Here is a 24,332-nt window from a genome sequence, read left to right on the forward strand (position 1 = left end):
TTGAAAGACCAATTCTCAATTTCATATGGAAAAACTAAAATCCCAGCATAGTCAAAACAATCCTGAAAAATAAAAGAACTTTTGGAGGAATCACCATTCCTGAGCTCAAACTGTACTAAAGAGCAATCATGATGAAAAACAGCGTGGTATTGGTTCAAAAGCAATCAGGTTAACCAATGTAATAGAAGCAAAGACTGAGAAATATACCCACTCACCTGTGAATACTTGATTTTTGACAAAGCAATGAAAACTATACTATGTGGGGAAAAAGACATCGTATGTAAATTATGCTGTCAGCATGTAGAAAAGATGAATATCTGCATATGGAAAAATGAAAATAGATCCATATTTACCATACTGCACAAAACTCAAGTTCAAGTAGATCAAGGACCTCAACATAAAACTGGATACATCTCATAGAACAGAAACTGGGGAATAGCTTTGAATGTGTTGGTATAGGAGACAATTTCCTGAACAGAACACCAAGGGCTCAGGCCTTAATTTCAACAACTGATAAAGGACCTTGTGAAGCTAAAAAGTTTCTGTAAGACAAAGGACACTATCAGTAGGACAAAATGCTATTCTACAGAATGGGAAAATATCTTCACTAACCCTACATCCAGCAGAGAGATAATATCTAAAATATAAAAGAACTCAAGAATTTAGACCCCAACAGACTACGTAACCCAATTTTAAAAATGGGGAACAGAGCTAAACAGAGAATTCTCCACAGAGCAATCTAAAATGGCCAAGGAGCACTTATAGAAGTGTGAAAATATAGAGTTAAGGAAATAACATCATCCTTAGTCATCAGGGAAATGCAAATCAAATAACCCTGAGATTTCACCTTATACTGATCAAAATGGCTAGTATCAAAAACTCAAGCTAAAGTGCATGCTGTCAAGAATGTGAAGAAAGAGCCATATTATTCCATTGCTGGTGGGATTGCAAACTTGTACAACTAGTCGGGATATCAATTTAATGGTTTTTCAGAAAACAGGGAATAACACAAACTCAAGACCCAGCTGAGTCTTACCACTCCTGGGCATATACCCAAAAGGCAATCTACTGTAGCACAAGGACATGTGCTCCTCCATGTTAATAGCAGTCTTATTCAAAATAACCAGAAACTAGATGCAATGCAGATGTCCCTGAACTGGACAGTGGATACAGTCAGTGTGGTTTATTTATGCAATAGAATACTATTTGGCTATTCAAAATGAGGACATCATGAATTTTGTAGGCAAGTGGATGGAACTAGAAAATATCATCCTGAGTGAGAAATCCCAGACCCAAAAGGAGTACACGCATGGTATGTACTCATGATATATGGATATTAGCCATAAAATACAGAATACCCATGATATATCCCACAGACCCTAAGAAGTTGAACAATGAGGAAGACCCAAGTGAGGATGCTTGAATACCACTTAGAAAAAGGGAACAAAATAGTCATGGGAGGCAGAGGAAGGGAGGAAAGTAGGTGGAGAGGGGAACAAAAGAGGAATAAAGGGGCAGGATCAGGTGTAGGAAGAGACAGGAGAGACACAGAGAAGGCCAGGAGAATGAATGGAAATCTGCAGCTGCCTTGGAAGGGGGAGTTAGAGGAAATTTTCAAGCAGTCCCTGATACCTGGGAGGAAGGAAGTTCCCAGGCATCAATGCGGGTAACCTTAGCCTTAGAATGGAGACATGCAACCCAAACAGGCTTTCTCCTATAGCCAGGCAAGACCCACAATGAAGAGAGAAGAACACCAACACATCCAGAAAATTTTCAACTCCCAATTTTTCTAGTCTAAAAGAAATTCAGGAGCAAAGATGGAGCCAAAACTGAAGGAAATGCCAACCAATAACTAGCTCAACTTTAGACCCTTCCCAAGTGCAAATACCAATCCCTGACATCATAAATGATACTCCATTACGTTTGCAGAAAGTTGCCTAGCATAACTGCCTTCGGAGAGGCTCTACCCAGCAGCTGCCTGAAACAGATGCAGATACCCACAGCCAAACATTGGTAGGGTGTTGGAGTGCCTTACTAAAGAGGAGGGAGAATGATTCAAGGCCCTGAAGAAAAGCAGAACCCCACAGGCAGACAAACAGTGTCAACTAACCTGTACACCTGGGAGCTCTCAAAGACAGACCTAACAAACAAAGATCACACAAGGGTTTCACCAAGGCCCCTGGCACATATGTAGCTGAGGGCTGCCTTGTCCTGCTTCAGCAGGAAAGGATGGATATAATCCTGCAGAGAGTTGATGAGGCAGGGTCAGGGATATCCTGGGGGTCCCACCCTCTCATATGGGAAGGAGAGGTGTATTGGGGAGGGTCTCAGTGTGGGAGGGACAGGCAGCAACTAGAATGTAAATAATTGGACTTATGGCTCACCCAACAAAAGGGAAACCATGATGGGTACTGGAAACCTACTCAGTGTTAGTTAATTCATGGTTATTTGAGTACAATATGCAACCACTAATTTACCAAAATAACATAATCCCTAACAACAATCTGTTAATATTTAACATTAGACATGCAGGTATGTGTACTCCTTACCAGTCATTGAAGAAACTTCTATTTGCATCAGACAAAAATAAGTAAAGAAAATCACAACCAATCCAACTGCAAAGTACAGAGCCCAGTCCCAGGGCAAATATGTACAAAACACCTCCAAATCTAAGGTTCTGGAAATGTTCCAGAAAATGGGGCCAGAAAGAATTCAAGAGCCAGAAGATCAAGTAGCTTTCTGTGAAATTATGTTTCCTACTAACATCAGAAGCTGAACCTGTAAAATCTCATCAACATGACCACCCAAATGTACTTAAACAAGAATAACACCAATAATCATGCCAAGCTGAACAGGGAAAAGCCCACAATGCCTCAGTCTTACATGGAGTATTCTAAGACACTAAGGAAACCTGGAAGCCGGAAAGGTGATCTTCCCAGGAAAGAGCATATCTGTCCAGTGCCCAGTGCTTAGCCCTGAAAACATGGATACTGGTAGCATTATATGGAATGTGCAGGCTATATTTAGGATATATAGATATATCTTTGTGACCCCAGAACCATTAGGCTTAAGGACATTCATTCCCCTGCTTTTGTTCCCTGCCCTAATGCAGCCTCGTTCTTACCACGAAAGCACTTCATAAATATTTACTGAGTTATTATTAATTAACTAACATTCAGCAAATCAAAGAGCAATAGATATGGATATATAAATATAGATATAGATTATATATATATACATATATATATCATATGCACATGCATAATACATAGGCATACATGCGTGCAATAACAATTATGTTTAATTGGGCAATGAACTTAAAGGAGAGAGCAAGGGATAAATGGGATGGTTTAGATAGAGGAATGGGAAAGGAGAATTTTTGTATTATAATCTAAAAAATTAAATGCCTTAGAAAAATAAGGGACATACAAGTTGAATTAGAGAAGGGGTCGATATGAAGTAGAAGTTTGAAGAGGATATTCATCTTTTACCTATGTCTTTCAATGAAATTTGAGACTCTTAGTAAGAGGCACAGAATTGTAGCTGATATTAAAATATGACCTTAGTAATATTATTTTTACTATCTTATATGACATTGTTTTATTATAAACCTCTGAACATATTGCAGCTTCATTGAGTAGATAGCTACTTTCCTGGAGAATTCTTGCCATCTTGTTGTGATGTCTGTGGTCATCAGCTTAATCCATGTGATAGACAAGAAGTTGCATCTTCCAATACATGAGTTATTTTGCTCTAAAAACTTCCAGAGAGTTAACACGTCCAGTTCTCTGTAACAAGAATCTCCTATTTTGTACCCTTTATTATGTTATAAAATCTGCATGTGTTTCATATTGAAACTTGATCTGTGGGACCCAGAACTGAAAAGCCCCCTGCTTTTGTTCTCTGCCCTAAAGACCTCATTATTAGCAAGAAAGTACTTTATGAATAATTATTGAGTTATTAATAATTAGTTAACATTAAGAAAATCAAAAAAGCAAACAATTAAATTCTGTGATCAGTGCTAACCATTTTATTGGTGTCCATCTTATAATTGTATTCAGATATATGCTTGCTAAAAAAAGTTATAGAAGTAATCATGGATACTGTTAAAGACCTTTGCTGTTAAAGGAGACAGGGGTGTGAGGTATAATGATTTATCAGTCCATATTGAATATTTGTTTACTTATCAATATCTGTACTATGAGAATGTATTTTATTATATTTTACTTTTAATGTTTTAAAATGAAATAGAATTACATCACTTCCTTCTCCTTTTATATCCTCCGTTCCTCCCACATATTCTCCCTCAAATCCCTCCATGCTGCCCTCACTCCCCCAAGTTTATACCTTTTTTATTATTATACTTGTATATGCTGTGTGTATGTGTGTGTGCACATGCATGTATGTGCACACATGTGCATGCCTACATGTAAATCATGTTTTTGTTTTTATGTGTGAATATGGCTGCCCATTTTTCATTACGACAATCAATAACTGGGCTCGTCGTTGGGATAGTTAATTCTACTTCTCATAGCAGTCACTAATTATTCATAGTATTTGTCTAGGAGTGAGAGAAAAGGAACTTTTCCCCCTTCCATATTAACATAATTGTTGATATTGCCATTGTTCCAAACTTGTTTATGAAAACATTTCTAGGAGAACCTGTTTCATGGCAGACATCATGGTATTCTGGCTCTTACAGCCTTTTTGCAGTCTCCTTTAAAATGTTCCCTGAGTACAATGAGATAGGAATGGACTAGTTCACATTCTTCCACATGATAACGACCAGTTGTGCCAGCACCATTTGTTGAAAGTGCTGTCTTTTTTCCACTGGATGGTTTTAGCTCCCTTGTCAAAGATCAAGTGACCATAGGTGTGTGGGTTCACTTCTGGGTCTTCAATTCTATTCCATTGGTCTATTTGTCTGTTGCTAAGTGGATCAAGGAACTCCACATAGAACCAGAGGCACTGAAACTTATAGAGGAGAAAGTGGGGAAAAGCCTCGAAGATATGGGCATAGGGGAAAAATTCCTGAATAGAACAGCAATGGCTTGTGCTGTAAGATCAAGAATTGACAAATGGAACCTCATAAAACTGCAAAGCTTCTGTAAGGCAAAAGACACCATCAATAAGACAAAAAGGCCACCAACAGATTGGGAAAGGATCTTTACCTATCGTAAATCAGATAGGGGACTAATATCTAATATAGTTAAAGAACTCAAGAAGGAGGACTACAGAAAATCAAATAACCCCATTAAAAATGGGGCTCAGAGCTAACTAAACAAAGAATTCTCACCTGAGGAACACCAAATGGCTGAGAAGCACCTGAAAAAATGTTCAGCATCATTAATCATCAGGGAATGCAAATGAAAACAACCCTGAGATTCTATCTCACACCAGTCAGAATGGCTAAGATCAAAATTTCAGGTGACAGCAGATGCTGGCAAGAATGTGGAGACAGAGGAACACTACTCCATTGTTGGTGGGATTGTAAGCTTGTACAACCACTCTGGAGATCACTCTGGTGGTTCCTTAGAAAATTGAACACAATACTACTGGAGGATCCCATAATACCTCTCCTGGGCATATATCCAGAAGATGTTACAACTAGTAAGAAAGAAACATGCTCCACTATGTTCATAGCAGCCTTATTTATAATAGCCAGAATCTGGAAAGAACCCAGATGCCCCTCAACAGAGGAATGGATACAAAAAATGTGGCACATATACACAATGGAGTACTACTCAGCTATTAAAAGGAATGAATGTATGAAATTCCTAGGCAAATTGTTGGACCTGGTGGGCATCATTCTGAGTCAGGTAACCCAATCACAAAAGAACTCAAATGATATGTACTCACTGATAAGTGGATATTAGCCCAGAAACTTAGAATACCCAACATACAAGATACAATTTATGAAACACATGAAACTCAAGAAGAACAAAGACCAAAGTGTGGACACTTTGCCCCTTCTTAGAATTGGGAACAAAACACCCATGGAAGGAGTTACAGAGACAAAGTTTGGAGCTGAGACAAAAGGATGGACCATCTAGAGACTGCCATATCCAGGGATCCATCCCATAATCAGCCTCCAAACACTGACACCACTGCATACACTAGCAAGATTTTGCTGAAAGGACCCTGATATAGCTGTCTTGTGAGACTATGCCAGGGCCTAGCAAACACAGAAGTGGATGCTCACAGTCAGCTATTGGATGGATCACAGGGCCCCCAGTGGAGGAGCTAGAGAAAGTACCCAAGGAGCTAAAGGGATCTGCAACCCTAAATGTGGAACAACAATATGAACTAACCAGTACCCCGAAGCTCTTGTCTCTAGCTGCATATGTATCAAAAGATGGCCTAGTCGGCCATCACTGGAAAGAGAGGCCCATTGGTCATGCAAACTTTATATGCCTCAGTACAGGGGAACGCCAGGGCCAAAAAGTGGGAGTGGGTGAGTAGGGGAGGTGGGGGGCGGGGGGAGGGTATGGGTGACTTTTGGGATAACATTGGAAATGTAAATGAGGAAAATACCTAATTAAAAATATTTAAAAAAAATGTTTCCTGAGCAAGAACTGTGATGGAGATATATCCAATGTGTCTAGTTGTGATTATCTGTGTTAGTCTTCATTTGCTGTAAAATGAAGCTTCTTTGATAGAGCTGATAACTATATTTATCTATGGGTATAAGGACAAGATTCATTATATAGTAAACAACTGTAGTCTTCTAGCAAAATGGTGATATTACAATCTATTCTAAGGTCCATGACCCCACTATCCCAGAGAAGCTGGTGAAGTTTCTAGTACTATACAAGATTTTCCTCTTTTTGAGTGGCCCTAAGGCCAGTTGGGCAGCTATTGGTTTTCAATAGAATGTAAATGCCACTGTATGCACCTTTGTGCATAACTTGCTGTGTTGGCAACTGTAGGTCACAGGTGTTGTTCACAGACATTGGAGCAGGTTAGGACTCTATAATTGCTCCCTTCCTACAGTAGCTTTCATGGTAAATTTTGGTACCATGAAAGATAGACCACACAAAAGACACTTTCAGGTCAGATCCATTTCCATATACAAGTTGTGTCTAATAAGTATACTGAGTCTTTAGCACTAAGGACTGACCATATGCTCTTAAAATGTAAGCAATGCGCATACATGGATAACGTTGCTTTGAGAGTCACCGGGGGCTTTCCTTACCAAGCTTTCAAAAGGAAGTTTCTCACGTCTGGTACTGTGGGGTTTCTTCGTTTTTGTTTGTTTGTGTGTTTGGTTGTTGTTGTTGTTTTCTTTTTAATCTATGGTTCTTGTGGGAAGTACTGTCAGCCCAAGAGGTATAACTTCCTTTAAGATTGTGTGTGTGTGTGTGTGTGTGTGTGTGTGTGTGTGTGTGTGTGTTGCTTAGGGTTTCTATTGCTATGACAAAGCACCATGACCAAAAAACAAGTTAGAGAAAAAAGGGTTTATTTGGCTTATACAGTTTAGTCCATCATTGAAGTAACAAGGTCTTCAGGACAAGACCTTAGACAGAGGAGGAAGCTGGAGACAGGAACTGATGCTGAGGTCATGGAGAGGTGCTACTTAATGGCTTACTCCCAATGGCTTGCTCAGCCTGCTTTCTTATAGAACCCAAGATCATCAGCCCAGGAATGGCACAACCCAAAATGGGCTGAAACCTCCACCATCAAACATTTAATAAGACGATGCCCTACTGGCTTGCCAGTAGCCTAAACATATAGATGCATTTTCTTGAGGTTCTTTCCTCTCAGATGACATTAGCGTGTGTCAAGTTGACATCAACCTACCCAGTACAGTGTATAAATACTCTGAGGCTTATTAAACAGCTTTGCTATCATTTGTGCCTCCTATATTGACCTTTCATCCCCATCCTCAGTTAGATGCCTCTCCCTGTTATCCTATTCCCCACTTAATATAATTTGTATCCTGCTATCTCCCTTCTAAGGAACTTGAATATATGGTTCCTTTATACTTTTTTCATTTCTGTGTATACTCCATACTGTATATTCATATAACACAGGGCCTCTAAGACAGCTCAGCATGAAACATCCCTTGTTCACAAGCCTAAGGACTTCATTTTAGATTCCAGATTAAAAAATTGGGGACACGCAGGAGAGAACCCACTTGCTAGAGTAGTCACACATACACACACACATACACACACATATGCACACATACATACCCCAATATTAAATAAATATAAAACCCTTCTGTGAAATAAAATAAAATGGAGTGATATTATTAAATTTAAATAAAATAATAAAAATGTATTTTAAAAATTTTTATGGGAGATTTGATTTTGCTTCCATAGGACATTTATCTTAGATATTTAGGACAGAAATGACAATAAAAACATTTCCGACATGGATTACATTTTCAGAATTCTACCCATTAAGATGAGAATATTGACTGTAAATTTTTTATTAACATAATTTCATTTTCCATCTCAAATTGATTTTTTAAGAAGTGTTGCATTTTAAATTGGATATTGAGTCACCATACCCAGAGTTAAAATATCACCTCAAGGCTTTAATTTTACACTTTGAAAATTAAGAAAATAATAATTCCTAAAACCATTGAAATGAAATTCACTGAATTACCTAAGCAAAAAACAAGCATTTCTCATATGGGCACATGTCCTGAATCTCTACTAGGTCCTCTGCATATATCTTCTCCACCCCACATAATTTCCCACTCCCATCTGTTGCCAAAGGAAACATCTATGATGACAGGAAAAAAAAGAAAGAAAGAAAGAAAGAAAGAAAGAAAGAAAGAAAGAAAGAAAGAAAGAAAGAAAGAAAGAAAGAAAAAACAATCTGAAATGATTCTTAGTGGTATTCTGATATACTCATATATTGAGCATTTTTCATATATTTGTTGATCACTGTAGATCTTGTTTAGAGAAATGTATATTAGGTATTTTACTGCCTTATTTGGTCTTTATTGTGCTTTTGGTTGGTTTGGTTTTTATTGAGTCAAATTCCTTATCCAAGGATACTGACTTGCACAAGTTCTATTCCATGCAGTACTGTACACCATAGCCATTAATTAATATTAATATTGTTATAATATTCATGTTACCCAAAGCAGTCATTGGATTCAAGGTCATCCCTGGGAAAATACCATGTCATGCCTCATTAAAACATAAAATTAGCTACAATTCATATAAAATCATAAAAGACATCAGAATCAGACTAGGATTGATGCAACTGAAATTATTAGGCAATAGTAACCAAAAGAATAACGCTAGCAATAAAACATATATATATATATATATATATATATACATATATATACATATTTATACATATATCAAACTCAGACTAGGATTGATGCAACTGAAATTATTAGGCAGTAGTAAACAAAAGAATAATGCTAGCACTAAAACAGATATATAAACATATAGAATATATATATGTATATATATATATATATATACATATATATTAGTAACTAAATACAGCCTACTATTCAAAAAATATACCATGACCACATATTGTAGAAATAAGTTATTTTTAATGAATAGTATAGGAAAAACTGTGTATTTACATGAATATAAATAAAATTAGACGACCTCCTTCAACATTCATCTCTTGGTGGATTAAAAATATAACTGTAATAACCAAACTATGGAACTACACAATTTAGAAAAGAGGCTCAATAGTTGACATGGGCAAGGATATCTTTAAGTAATATGGATAATAAAACCCAAAGTAGAACATGGGATATGCTGTACTAACAGAGATAAACTACAAAATGGAAGAAAATATTTGCAAACTGTATAAGTTTAAAAGCTTCCTACTTCTATCTTAGGCCTCAGCAGTGTATTGGTAGTCACACTCATAATTTCTGGATCTCCTGTAGATTAATTTACATGTTTGTAGTGATAAATGTTTATATGCACAAGGACTTTTCAAACACAAGAAATAAAATGTTTGTGTATCTGTTTATTCATATAAAACTATAAAATATTTTGAAAACATAGCATTCATTTTATCAAATGTTTCTCAGAATAAAAATCTAGATAAACTTACAGATAAGCATGTGGAGAAAAAATGGAAAGTAAATAGAAGGAGGCAAGCAAGATTTTATTCCCCTGAGAGATCAAAGCTATTTCCTCCACTTACTGGCTTCATCAGGAAATAATGACTGTCATGTCAAATAATCTCCTCACTGCCATATCATGGTTTTTCATCTTTAAAATGTTAATTCCATTAGAAAATATGTGTTAATCATAAAAAAATTTAATAGTCTCTTTACAGTTTGACATCTCTTTGAGCTTCCTTTCCTTTCCACTCTCCTGTCCCTACCTTCATTTCTTCCTCCCTAATGTATATGCCATCTTTTTCCTCATGCCCTTTCCAACCTGCCTTTTTAAGAACATATCACATTACTCTAAACCATCAGAATGGTCAGATTCTAAACCAGTTAGTTTATGGTTGTAACTTATTCTATGTAGAACAAATTAATTCCCCATTCGTTATTTTTACTTTTCTCACTTAAGAAAAGGAATAGCCCAGATCACAGTAGGGTAACTTTCTATTCAAGCGTTTTCATGACTAGATAAAATTTTCCATGAGTTTGGAGCCTGGGCTACAGCACTTAATGCTCCAGAGAAACCATTAACTTAAACTCACCCTACCAGTGTAGGACTGGGTCTCCAAGGGTAAACATTGCTACATATCTTCCTAACAAGATGCCTTGAGCATCATTAAGATTGATTAGGTGCTCAGAAGAAAATAATTGCCAAGCTTAAGAAATGATCTGTCACACTTCTAAACAAGTTTCAGAGGAACCAATTAATTAGGGCAATTTCAAGTTAGAAAACTTCCTGGATGTTAATTGCTGTTCAGTTCTGAAGTCATCTCCAAGGAGTTGGCAGATAGCAAAGAGAGAGCATTTCTTACGATAAGCAGATTGATGAAAGGCAGAAGGGCCAGTCTGTAACATCATTGGTTCATTAACTTAGGTCCTAAATCTGAGCCTTAGATCTTTTCTCATCCAACAGACAAATAAAAATGAACACAACACACTCAATCCCACAACAACTAGCAGGTCTAATAATAAAAATTGAAAGTTGTGGTAGAAAACTACAATTCAAATCTTCATTATGTGAAAGAGCAGAAATCTTTCCAGATGATCACACTGAGAACAGCTTTTGATCTGAAGCAACTGACTCAAAGCCTAGTATTCTCATTCTCTTGATGTAAAAGGAATTTAGCAATGGAGATCATCAGTGAAAAATTGCACAAGATAATGTATTTAGTATGTGCCTGAGACAGAAAAATTCAACACATAGATAAGGTCACCATTGTATAGTTTCCTTTGTCATTCTCAGCCCAAGACTCTTTCTTAGCTGCAAGCATGAGAACGTGTGTTTGGATCATCAACACACATTATAACCTAGGTCCTGTAGCACAGGTCTGTTATCCGAGGGTGGTGGGATTGACAAAGTCAGATTCCTAGTGCTTGGTGATCAGCCAGAATTGCTGAAATTAGAGCCACAAACTCACTGAGAAACGAACTCAAAAATTAAGGTGGAGGCTGGTAGAGTAAAAAACCCAATTTTGTCCTCTGTCTTGTACACACATACTCAAGGGCACAGTAATACTCATCTAGTTTTTCTTTCCATGACACAAATGTCAAAGATATTTTGTTGAACATGGTGGCAGGCAAAATAACTAATAAAGTGAGTCCATTCCAAATCTGCACTTATCAGCATTCGAGAATCCCATTGGTGTTGTAGGTAACACATTTAGGATGAAAGTCATTTTAATCTAAAAATAGGTTAGAACTATTTTTGCAAGCAATAGTAGAGTTGCATTTTGCATGTAAATTAATTCATTGTGTGGTTTGGCTGCTAAAAGAATCAAGTCTAAGGAACATCTAGCAAAACAATAATTGGATAGAACTAGCATGTCCAAACAGAATCAAGAGATGACAGACAAGAAAAAGGCTGCCAAGTCATAGAGGCGCTCGGCCTTAAGTTTTGCAGTCTGCACTCCAAATCTCACTATATGAATATAGTTCTCACCTTCCATTAGATAAGTTCCTTTTTACAGCAGACAGAAACTATTACAGGAATCCACAAGTAATCAAAATGTAGAGAACTATTGACTATAGGGTACTTACCTTTGTTGATAAATACAACACAACACTTACACCTAAACTTCAGGAGTACTAAGCTTTAGAAGTACTTAAGGGATTTTAAGAGGCCGAGGAATGTCTGCTGTAATGTAGTATCTTGTAGAGATGACAAGGATTCTATATCCATGAAATCTCAACATGAAGCATGAGCATGACTTGTATAATAAGAACACCAGTTGATATGCCAACTTGGATGGAAGAAATCTTTTTATTTCTAAATCTTTAATCTTTTTGACAGTCCAGTCATTACCCGCCTCCTGTTCTGCCCTCTGACAGTTCCTTATCTCATTCTTCCTCCCCTGTCTCCAAGACGATATCCCCATACTTCCACACTCCCTCACACCATGCTAGGCCTTCCCATTCCCTGGGACCTCAAGTCTCTCAAGTGTTAGGTGCCTTTTATCTCACTGAGGCCAGGCCAGGCAGTCCTCTGCTGTATATGTGTCAGGGGCCAACTATGCTGCTTGGTTGATGGCTCCGTGCCTTGGGGTTTAGGTTTGTTGAGACTGCTGGTCTTCCTGTGGGATCGCCCTCCTCCTCAATTTCTTCCAGCCTTTCCCTAAGTCAACCACAGGGTCCCAAACTTCAGACAATTAGTTGGGTGTAAGTATCTGCTTCTGTCTCAGTTCGCTGCTTGTTGGGCCTTTCGGAGGGCAGCCATGCTAGGCTCCTGTCTGTATGTATATCGTAGCATCAGTATTAGTGCCAGGCCTTGGAGCATCCCCTTGAGATGGGTCCCAGTTTGGACTGGTCACTGGACATCCTTTCCCTCAGTCCCTTCTCCATCTTTGTCCCTGCAGTTCTTTTAGACAGGAACAACTCTGGATCAGAGCTCTTGACTGTGGAATGCCAGCCCCATCCCTCCACTCGATGCCCTGTCTCTACTGCAGATGGATTCTACAAGTTCCCTCTCCCCACTGTTGGACATTTCATGTAAGGTCCCTCCCTTGAACCTGAAGATTCTCTCACCTCCCAGGTCTCTGGTACATTCTAGAGGGCTCCCCATCCCACACCTCCTGAGGTTGTATGTATGTTTTCACTCTTTCTGCCAGTCCTGGGGCTTCACTCCCAGTCGCCCACACACACACATGCAATTACTGATCATGTTCCCCTTTTCCCCTACCCCTCCTCCTCCTCTCTCCCTCCCAGTTCCCTCCCTCTGTCCTCTGCTTTCTTCTCCCTCCCAAGTGGGATTGAAGCATCATCACTTGGGCCCTTTGGCTTGTTAACCTTTGTGAGTTCTGTGAATTGTATCCTGCGTATTCTGGACTTCAAGGCTCCTTCCCTAGATGAATAGCTTTAGGCCATCAATGGCTGCTGAAAAAAAACCACCAGTTTTCTGCAGAGCAGAAGCCTGTGATTCACTATACCAAGTGGTGACTCTAAAACATGTACATATGGAGTAATAATACATGGAATATATATTCTAATAAGCTATATATAGTTATGCAATATTACATAAATATATGGTATATATTTTAATATATATTCTAATATACATACATCCTGAAGAAACTATGCTATCTATATAGTGATATAAATATGCATGTAAAAATAAGTGCTGAAATTATAAGAGTATGTTACCAAGCTGGGATTATGTGTACTGGGATTAAGCCTAGAACTTCATGCATTGTTGGTAAACACTTTACTAGATGAGCTTCATCCTCAGGCAATATTTCATTTTTTAATTGAGAAAATTCAATCTAATACATATGAAATATTTTACAAGGAAATTGTGTGGATTCCTTTTCTCCTGGCAAGGACAAACAAACTTCTGACAAATGTTATTTAAGGAAGGACAGTTGTGGGGTTTGGTTTGGTTTTGTTTCCTTTTGCTTTATTTTTTGTTTTGATTATCCCCTTTGTTTTTGTTTTGTTTCTGGTTTTGTGATACAATCCTAAACAGCAGTAAAACCATTCTCTCTCTCTCTCTCTCTCTCTCTCTCTCTCTCTCTCTCTCTCTCTCTCTCTCTCTCTCTCTCTCTCTCTCTCTCTCCCTCTCTCTCTTTTGTACAGGATCCCAGCCAGCATCAGGAAGGCTCTTCAAAAAATAAAAATCACAGATGCATCCAAAAATGTGTTTGCCAGATGATTCTATTAGTAACAAAGGTATCAAAGATTAACTGCCACTGACATACCTAAGGAAAAAACAAACAATCACATGGCACTAAAGATCCAGTAGTAATAAGTAAGACTAAAATTTAATAACTAAGAAATAAATGTTAGTAATAAATAAAATATGAGAAATGTTTTGCCTAAATTAATGTTGGAACTAAATAAATGACACAGAAAAGAAGACTGAATAAAATCAGTATCACTCTAAGGTATCTTTCCTAGTCCAACACATATGTAAAGGTGGCATTAGGTGACAGGATAGATATTAGTAATTGAAAATTGAGCAGAATCTAATTTGACAGCTGCTGAGTTGTTTTGTTTCGTGTTCCAGGAAGCTTCATGAAGCCAGTGACACCTACAAACCCCAGTCTCTGTCTCTCAAAGAAGATTTCTACTTGTCAGTGTTGTGTTGAAACAAACTTATTTTTACAGATATTACAACACCACCTCTTATGCGACTTTCTATATTTTTATGCTGGACGTATATTTTAAGAGTTCAACAAGTGTCAGTATTTTCAATTTTTAAAAAAAGTTTCCATTTTGTATTTGGCAGAATGGACATAAGTGAGAAAGAACTACTGACAACAGGAGTGCCACCAAGGGATAGAGGCAGACATCCTCCATTATTATTCTATGTGCATTGCCCCACAGAAAAAGAGACTATTTTAAACTAAGGCTATTTTAAAGTTCCTGAATGATGAAAACTTGTCAAAAATTAGGGAAATAAAACAAATATTCTAATATTCAAGTTTAGAAAAGAGCAATAAAAGCAACAACAAACACTTTGTGCACTTAGCAGTAGCAAATTACCAACTAGGAAAGTTATTTGCAGTTAAGTTAGCAGCATTTTTAAATTTTCATTTTGTTTGCTTTTGTTCTAATGACAGCAGACCTGTAAGGATATTTGATGAGTCAGGTCTAAACTATGTGTCTCTAGGATGCACATCATCAAGTTCTGTTGTATGCCATAGGAAACTCTTTATCTATAATTAGTTCTACAATCAGAAGGTATGAATGTGAAAATCCATTAGTGAAGATTGATTGTTTCTGTGTCAATGGAAGTTTATAAGACAACAAAAGCGCTGGCCTTTCCCTAGGAAATAAATGCACACAGGCACACTGTAAACTTCCCTATGATCCCTCAGTCTCCACAAACCAATTTTTAGTCTTTTGAAGATTTCCCCAAGCCTGTCACTTTTTGCTATAAGAACAAATGGAAACATGGACAGGGCATTTTATTGTGGTTTCTGTGCTCATGCTGCCATCTACTGGCCTGATGTAGTAATATCATTGGTGGAAAATTTAACTTTCATATTCTAAAATACTAGTGTCTAAAACTAACTTGGTAAAAAGCTGTGATATAAAGTTATCTTGAAAGAATCTTTATTAACCTAAAGCTCAAGGAGCATCACAAAGGGGGAGATAGGAAGTACAAGGATTCTGTAATACAAAACGTCCATGCCATATCCTATATGCCATGTAATTGTCCACACTCCTAATAATCAAAATATGTCAGGGATAGAAATATTACCACGAAAATCTAGCATTTCCCAGAAATACTCATAAATATCATTGGTTAACACTTGATCAGATGGCAATAACCAAAGGAGACTTGAAAACAAAATCACCTTCCACTGAAGATTTGCCATTGGTTGCCACATGTAAAGGAGCCTAAACTTAAAAGGCAATCAAGAAGATGCAATCATGTATCTTGGCTGCAAGTACTTAGATTTATAATTAAAATTGAGGGTTTTTTTTTTAGTGAAATTATAATAATGTAACTTGGGATTCTTTTGTGGACATTTATACCACAGAGGTAAATTTATTACAACTGGCTTGTTTGTTTTTAGTCCTTGCCTGTGTAATCATATTATCATGCTAGCGTGTGGCATATCCTATAAAAAGGGCCGCATTCTCGACACCCAGAAATTTGGAAACAAACCAAGTTTTTCAAATTTATTTATTTACTTACTTACTTACATCTCAAACTGCACCCCTCCTCTTCCAGGTCCCCTCCTAACAGAGTCCCTTCCCCTATCCTTCCTCCCCTTCTCCTCTGAGTTGGTGCCCCAACCTTGGTATTCCCCCCACCCTGGTGCATCAAGTCTCTACCAAATTAGACACAACTTCTCCTACTGAGGTCAGACCAAGCAGTCCTGTTGGGTAACAGGTACCACAGTCAGGCTACAGCTTTAAGGAGAGCCTCCACTCCAGTTGTTCAATCCTTCCTTCAACTCTTCCATAAGAGTCCCCATACTACATCCAATGTTTGGGTCTCTGCGTCTGTTTTAGTCAGCTCCTAGGTAGAACCTCTAAGAGGACAGTTATGCTAGGTTCCTGTCTGCAAGCATAACAGAGTATAATTAATAGTTTCAGGGGTTGGTGCTTGCTTATGGGATGGGTTTCAGTTATTGGTTGGCCTTTCCTGCAGTCTCTGCTCTATCTTTGTTCTTGCATTTCTTTTAGGCAGGAAAAATTTGGGGTCAAAAGTTTTGTGAGTAGGTTGGTGTCCTTATTGGAAATGGTTTTACCTGAAGACCCAGCTATACTGCTCCTGGGCAAAAACCCAAAAGAGGCTCTACCATACCATAAGGACTAAAGTTCCACTATGTTCATAGCAGCTTTAGTAGCCCAAACCTGAAAACAACACAGATGTCCCTCAGACAATAAAATGCATACAATGAGTATGTGCTTCATTTACACAATGAAATACTATTCCGCTTGTATTGTTCAGAATTCTGTATGGCATATTAGCTGACCTACAAAGTTCAAGTTCTCCTGCCTTCACTTGCCAAAAAGCTAGCATCACAGGTGAAAAATTCTACATGAGTTTTATAAGGGATCTAGGGATCTGAACTCAGGTACTGTGCCCACTGAGTCATCTTCTCAGCTCTAGAAGCTGTTTTTATTTATTTCCTAGTGTGAAGTGCATGTAGGTTCTATCCTCTATAGGCATTCTATTGTTAATGGGAATTACTGTCAAAGATGCTATAATGTCTTTTGATCTGCAGTTCCTGGGAGAGCATGATCAATCACTCTAAACCCAAACTATTCTATTCTCAATCCTAGTAAAGTGCTGTATTTATAGTGATTGAAAACTCAAAGCCTGCCCCCTTTCCATCAAAAACTGGGGTGACAGCACATGTGGAGAGGATGTGGAGAAAGAAGAGCACTCTTACATTAATGATGGGATTGCACACTGGTGCAACCACTCTGGAAATCAATCTGCAGGTTCCTCAGAAAATTGGAAATAGGTCTACCTGAAGACCCAGCTATACCATTCTTAAGCATATATCCAAAGATGCCCCAACCATTCCACAGAGGGGCATGTTCCACTATGTTCATAGCAGCCTTATCTGTGATAGCCAGAAGCTAGAAACCACCCAGATGTCCCACAAATGAAGAATGGATACAGAAAATGTGGTTCATTTACACAAAGGGATACAATTCAGCTATTAAGAATAAGGACTTCATGAGTTTTGCAGTCAAATGGATGGAACTAGAAAATATCATCCTGAGTGAGGTAACTCAGACCCAAAGGACATTCATGGTATGTACTCACTGGTAAGTGGATATTAGCCACAAAAGTAAACAATGCCCAGGATACAATTCATAGAACTCATGAAGGTAAACAAGCAGAAGGGCCTAAGTGAGGATGCTTCAATCGCACTTGGAAGAAAGAAGAAAGTAATCGCCAGAGGCAGAGGGAGAGAGCAAGCTGGGTGGGAGTGGGGAGGGAAAAGGAGAACACGAGGCCTCAGAGACTGTGGAGCTGAAACTGAGACATATTCTTAGAGATAGGTTGGAGAAAGAATAGGATAAGGAACTGTGGGAGGGTGGACCTGGAGGGGGCAAAGACTGGACTGTAAAAAAAAAATGAAAAAGTAAAGAAAATAAAGAAAGCTCAAAGCATGTCCAGGTGCCCTGTAGAGAAGAAAGGACCAGTATGATTTTCGATCATCCCACCATTGATTTTCCACCAGTCACTCCTGACAAGGGACACTATGACCCAACAACCTCATTGTGAAACCCTTCTGGGCCGGGCTTGAGATAAATAGTTTTGGCCTGGTAGCACTATAGCATTTTTCACTTATTTTTATTTACTCAGCTATAGATCTTGACATAATTGTATATGTTATACCATGTCTAATTAGGAAAATTAAAAATAATCATAGATTCTGATTTATACCAGAAAGTCACACAAGCATAATTTTATCTTTACAAAATAACTAGGTTTATTTTTATGCTTTGAAAATCTCACACGTACATCTGTGACATTTTGATCAAATCCAGCCCCTATCCCATTTTTGAACTCTTAAATGGTTTCAAGTTAACAGAAAGTTGTTCAAACTGTCTATAAACGTCAACAGCTATTATTTGTTTGTTTGTTTGTTTGTTTGTTTGTTTGTTTGTTTTTATATAAGATAAAACTAGCATGAGGAAATCATTAAATTAAAATTACTTTCAAGCTAAGCAAAACACTCTGCTTGTTATTTTCAATTTTACATATAAAATCTTGGGTTATGCATGCTATAATATATGATTCATATCTGGTTGCTGTTGTATTTATTAGATTTTATCTTACTTTCAAAAAATAAATATATTTAAGGGAAAGAACCCTGAGCTTAAGTAGAAAGTTACATTCATAGTAACATGATGAAATAAAGCTTTATTTAATAAAATAAAATGTATTTTATGTAGTAAAATAAAAGTCACACAGAAAGATAAAAGGATGTCGATTACAAACTCTGCAAACTGTTTGCCCTGTTGAGATGCTGTCTAGGTGGATCAGATCATGTCTGGAAGCTTTGCTTTGAATCTATTTTGTACTCCAAATGACAGTTTAATTTTTGAGGAAAACTTTGGCTTTAGCAACTGTCCTGCCCATGGCCGATTTCACTTCTTTATTCCTCAGGCTGTAGATGAGCGGGTTAAGCATGGGAATCACTGCTGTGTAGAAAACAGACACCACCTTATTGAGGTCCAGAGAAGAAATGGCGCTTGGCCTCACATAGATAAAGAAGAGAGTCCCATACAAAATAGAAACTGCTGTAACATGGGAAGAGCAGGTAGAGAAGGCTTTCCTCCTACCTTCAGCTGAGCGGATTCTCAGGATGGCAATGAGGATATGAAAGTAGGAGACTATGATGGTGGTGCTACTGACAATCAATACAGCACCTGCCACGATGAAAACCAACAGTTTGTTGATCCGTATGTCAGCACATATGAGGGAAAGGATAGGCGACATGTCACAGAAGAAATGATTGATAATATTGGAGCCACAAAAGGGAAGTCGGAAAGCAGCTGTTGTGTGAGTCATGGTGTTAAAAAAGCCAACAGCATAGGGTCCGATCACCAGCTGTATGCAGAGTCTCTGGGACATGGCTACTGAATACAGCAGGGGGTTACAGATGGCTACATATCGGTCATAGGCCATGGATGCCAAGAGAAGACACTCAATGGCCACAAAGAACCCAAAGAACCATTGCTGTAAGACACAGCCCAGAAAAGAGATAGCTTTTTTATCTGCAAAGAAGTCCGTGAGCATCTTGGGGGCCACGACTGATGAGAAGCAAATGTCCACAAATGACAGGTGGCTGAGGAAAAAGTACATCGGAGTGTGAAGACGAGAATCTACCCGAATGAGAATGATCATACCTAAGTTTCCCGTCATAGTAACCAAGTAAAAAAGCAGAAAGAGCAAGAACAGGAAGACCTGCAGGTTAGGGTGGTATCTCAAGCCAATGAAAATGAATTCTTTGATCCTTGTATAGTTCTCATCCGCCATTAATAAGGTTCGTCTCTAAGGCAAGAACAATGAAGAGCAACATGATAGTTGTGTCTTAAAATTTCTTGGTAATGCACAAGAGAAGAAACTACAGGCTAAAATCTGAAACTGGACTTTCTGGATTAAAAAAAAAGTACTAGTAAATGTAATGTATACTATCTGAAGAGTAACATGAGTTTAAGTGTCAAAACGAGAAAACTCCGCTGTAAGTATGAAATGCTTTGGCATTATACCTGACACCCTCCAGTGCCTTTACAGACTAAAGGGGGAAACATTATTGTTGTTTTCACGATATCTCTGAATTAATTTTATAAGAGGTAGATCTCAAATGACCTTTTCAAAATAGAAATAAAAACAATCATTTGGGCTGGGGTGGAAGCTAAATAAAATAATACCTTACTTAGTAAATGTTGGGTTCTACTTTTGATCCTATTTAATAAAGTAATTAACATAATAAAAAGAATCCTCCTAAAAATAAGCAATGTAGATGCTGACATGATCATAAGTCTTATAAGGTTGCATAGAGCTTATGGATTGAACATGATAATAGAGACTACAACATTCCAACACCTATAAAGAAAACAAAATATAAGAATAATAGAAAATGATGCAGCTGCAGGGACAACTCTGTGACAGTTAAGAGCACTTACATATAGATACATAAACACACACAAACACAAAAAATATTTTAATTGAGATATTTTTAAATATAAATTACAGAAAATAAGAACTAGAGAAATGTCACTGACAAAATGACTCATAGAAAACTTTGAAAAATTAACGAAGAGAGATGGAGGTTGATATGGGTAAGTGCTAAAAAGTGTGGAGGAAAGTAATTAAAATATATTATACATCATATATACTTATGAAATTGTCAAGCAACAAAATTAATCAATAAAAGTTAGAACTGTTCAATGAATCATTGGAATTCCAGTGCAATGGGAAAAATTAAAAATAACAGCATACAAAGTATCAGCAGGGAAATATTCATATTTTAGATAGCAGTTGTTAAAATAACCATTAATAAGCACAGAAAATAATATTTAAATTTTCGGAGAAAATTAAATTTCTAGATGGATGGCTCAGAGGTAAGGAATATAGCAAGAATGTTCAAGGTTCTGGTTTCCATTCTCAACTTTCCAAAAAAGATTTTTAAAGTTTTTAATTAAAAAAAAAACACAAATTATGGTACGTTCAATGAAGCAGAGAGATAACTAAATAAACGGAACAGATAAATGTATACATAAAATCTTAGTTGTAAGGACACATTTTCTTCTCGGGGGCTGGGGGAATTATCCCATTGGAAAAGCAAACACTTCCTGGTGTGCCCCTCAGTTAGGTGGCAGACACAGATAAACTCGATGTGAAGTCAGGAGGAAGTAACATTTGTCTCATGGATAATTTTGCAGCTGTTCAGTGTCCTAACAGGATTTTCTTGTCAGTGACCATTACTCTTTCTAATAAACCATTACCCTCTAGTCTCCATTATTGAAAATTCCATCAGTAGATGGGAAGTCTTCATTCTTTTGTGGAAGATCTATGTTGCTTTGATAAAGTGATACAGCCTCAATTTGTAACAAAGGCAGACAGACAAGTGGGATGCTCACGGATGCATTGTTTCTAAATATTTGGTTTTAAAAGGAAGAATAGAGTGTCTATTTGTTGTTACATATAAGCAGCGGTACCTTACCTAGGTTCCATTTCGCTTTCAAGCAATCAAACTTTTGCTTTATATCCTTCTCATATAAATTCAATCTTTCCCACTGATGTGACTGTAACTTGATTTCCTTCATTCCTGTGAACCATTTTGTCAGAAGACTTGTTTTCTCCTGTCCTTTTTTCCTTAGACTAACGGGGCTAGGAGTCCCATCAAATTATTTGACAAATTCAAGGCAAGTCCAACCAAACATCTAATCACGTCTTAAAATGTAACTTCCAATTGCAAAATTTATGCAAGAGAAAAATATTAAGTCAGTCAAAGCAATGTAGAAAACGATATAGAGGGGAACAATCCATTAGACAAATAGCAAAACACATTATAAAGATACAGTAATTAGAACAGTATGGTATTCTTCTTAGGATAAACAAGAATAGAAAAGCTATGATAACCGTAGCTGGTACAGCCACACATGTCAACTTAGCACAGATAAATGGAATGAGGAGTAAGCAGTTTAAACAGTTTCACTCCAGGTGAGCAGAAGTGTCAATAGGCCCAATGCCAGTAGTAATTTCTCTTTTACAATCTCAGAAATGAAACTGCAACAGTAATATTTTCTGCTCAACAACTCTATTCATATATATTGCCAATCCAGCTCTTAAACATTTATTTTTAAACTCACAGATCTAGGATCTGTCAGCCTTAGTTGTGAAAGTTGCTTTTTTCACTGGGCAGTAACAGATTCTCCCTCTCAGGATCAGTGTGTTTGGGTCCACCTACCCTTGGGTCATCACTGTGATACAGAACAAACTCTAAGCTGTGGACCGGTGGACTGGGATGTATCTAAAGCCCCAAGGCTGATGGTTTCTAAAAGCATAAGGGGATTTTTATCACTCTGACCAAACTCAGGGTACCTGGACTTTCCACACTAAAATTTGCCTATCTAGGAACCTGAAATCTCCTAATATCCCAACACCAGCTTATGCATTGCTGTGGAACACAGAATGTTCAATGTTTAAAAGCACATCTAATAATGCAGTGGTTATTAAATGTAAAGAACTCAGAGAACTCCCAGAGAAATGCTGTTTGATGCTGAAGTTTGGCTGTAAAATATTCTGTTCTGTGTTGTTCTCTGTTATCTTCAGCCTGATGTCATTCCCTAACACACATATAAATTCTTTAGCCTAGAAACACTGTACATATGATACTATACATACAATGAGAGACCCAGGAACTTACCTTATCTATCCTATGTTACCTAAAGGGGTATCAATTTTGTGTACTTGAAATGGATTTATTTTAATCATAATTACTGTGGGAAAACTCTGCTAATTAAGCTCAAAGACTACCATCAAGTGGATTACCTTTTGAGCTCAGCAGAAAATGGAGGACTCCCTTCAATAGCAGGGCTTACCCTTCTCTGACCTTTTCTGAGGAGTTCAAAAACCCACACATGCCTCTACCTGCAGAATGTCATTAGCCTTAGTTAGATTACATGTCTTAGCACAGCTAAAAGGACATATCAAACACTTAAAATATTAATCAAACCCAGCATAAGCTTCTCTATCACCAAACACCCAATTAAACCTGATATTATTCACACTCACTGTAATAAATGTCTGTGCTACCCAAGATGAACTTCTAACTGTCTGTCCCTGGAGTCAGCAAATACACATACCACCCATCCTGGTCAGGTGGGAGGAGCCACAAGATGGGTGTTGGATGGAGGATGACCCCCCTGCTAACAATAGGAAAGCTGTGTCCCTGCCAGGAATGTCCAACCCCATACTACCAACCTAGAAGATGACGCAACTCCCACTGACAGATCAAGAATGGAAAAAAACAGAAGAGACACCACCCCTGACCAAACAACAAGATCTCTGGAAGGATATCCATGACCTAGTGGCCGCTGCCCAGTACATATGCCCCTCACAAGATTCCCTTTCGTCTATTCTTATGGCTGTCTTTCTTATCCTCCATTCTAACTCTGTTACAACCCAGCTTCTTCCTAACCCTTCCAATACCCACCACTGGAGAGTCTTCGATACAACAAACATAACAAAATTATAAGAACCAAGAACTGCCTGCTGGAAGGATGTTAGAGGTAGCACCATGCTTGCCAATGTTAAAACTCATTTTCTGCTTTTTATCCACAATTCCTGGCTTGATCAATGTCAGATACCAGTCCCAGGTAAATTCTACCATAATGGATATGGTAAATACCCCATGGCTGACTTACACATCCCCGGCCAGCTTGTCCTCATTGCCAAACCAATCTTCACTCACATTAATATTCTTCAACAGAAAATCAAGCTTGGACACAGATTCAAACAAGCCTTTCCTGGTTATTATACACCCAGTATACAGCCAAACTCCTCGTACTACCTACCATAATTCCTCCCAATACTTCTTCTGTGCTCCCCTCTCCTGGCTATTATTGGCAGCTATTCCCATTAACATCTCTCTTTATGAACTCCATGGAGCCTATCTTAGGGTTTCTGGGACAGGGCCTTACCTACAGAGAAGTTATAAAACATTCCTTTCTTCAACCTACCCCCCCTTGCCTTGCAGGGTCGCCATCAAGATCCCCCCACCCCCTTACATGTTCTCAT

The 24,332-nt window shown here is 37.9% G+C and overlaps 1 protein-coding gene across 1 annotated transcript; it reads right to left on the reverse strand.

Moving 5' to 3' along the window:
* Positions 1-19,118: 19,118 nt before the first annotated feature.
* LOC110290245 (olfactory receptor 5G9) lies at positions 19,119-20,066 on the reverse strand. Its single transcript, XM_021156746.2, has one exon. It carries the CDS (start codon positions 20,061-20,063, stop codon positions 19,119-19,121), a length of 945 nt encoding a protein of 314 aa, XP_021012405.1. The 5' UTR covers positions 20,064-20,066.
* Positions 20,067-24,332: the final 4,266 nt, after the last annotated feature.

This window comes from Mus caroli, unplaced genomic scaffold (genome assembly GCF_978045245.1).
Source record: "Mus caroli unplaced genomic scaffold, Mus_caroli_1 scaffold_2, whole genome shotgun sequence".
NCBI classification, from domain to species: Eukaryota; Metazoa; Chordata; class Mammalia; order Rodentia; family Muridae; genus Mus; species Mus caroli.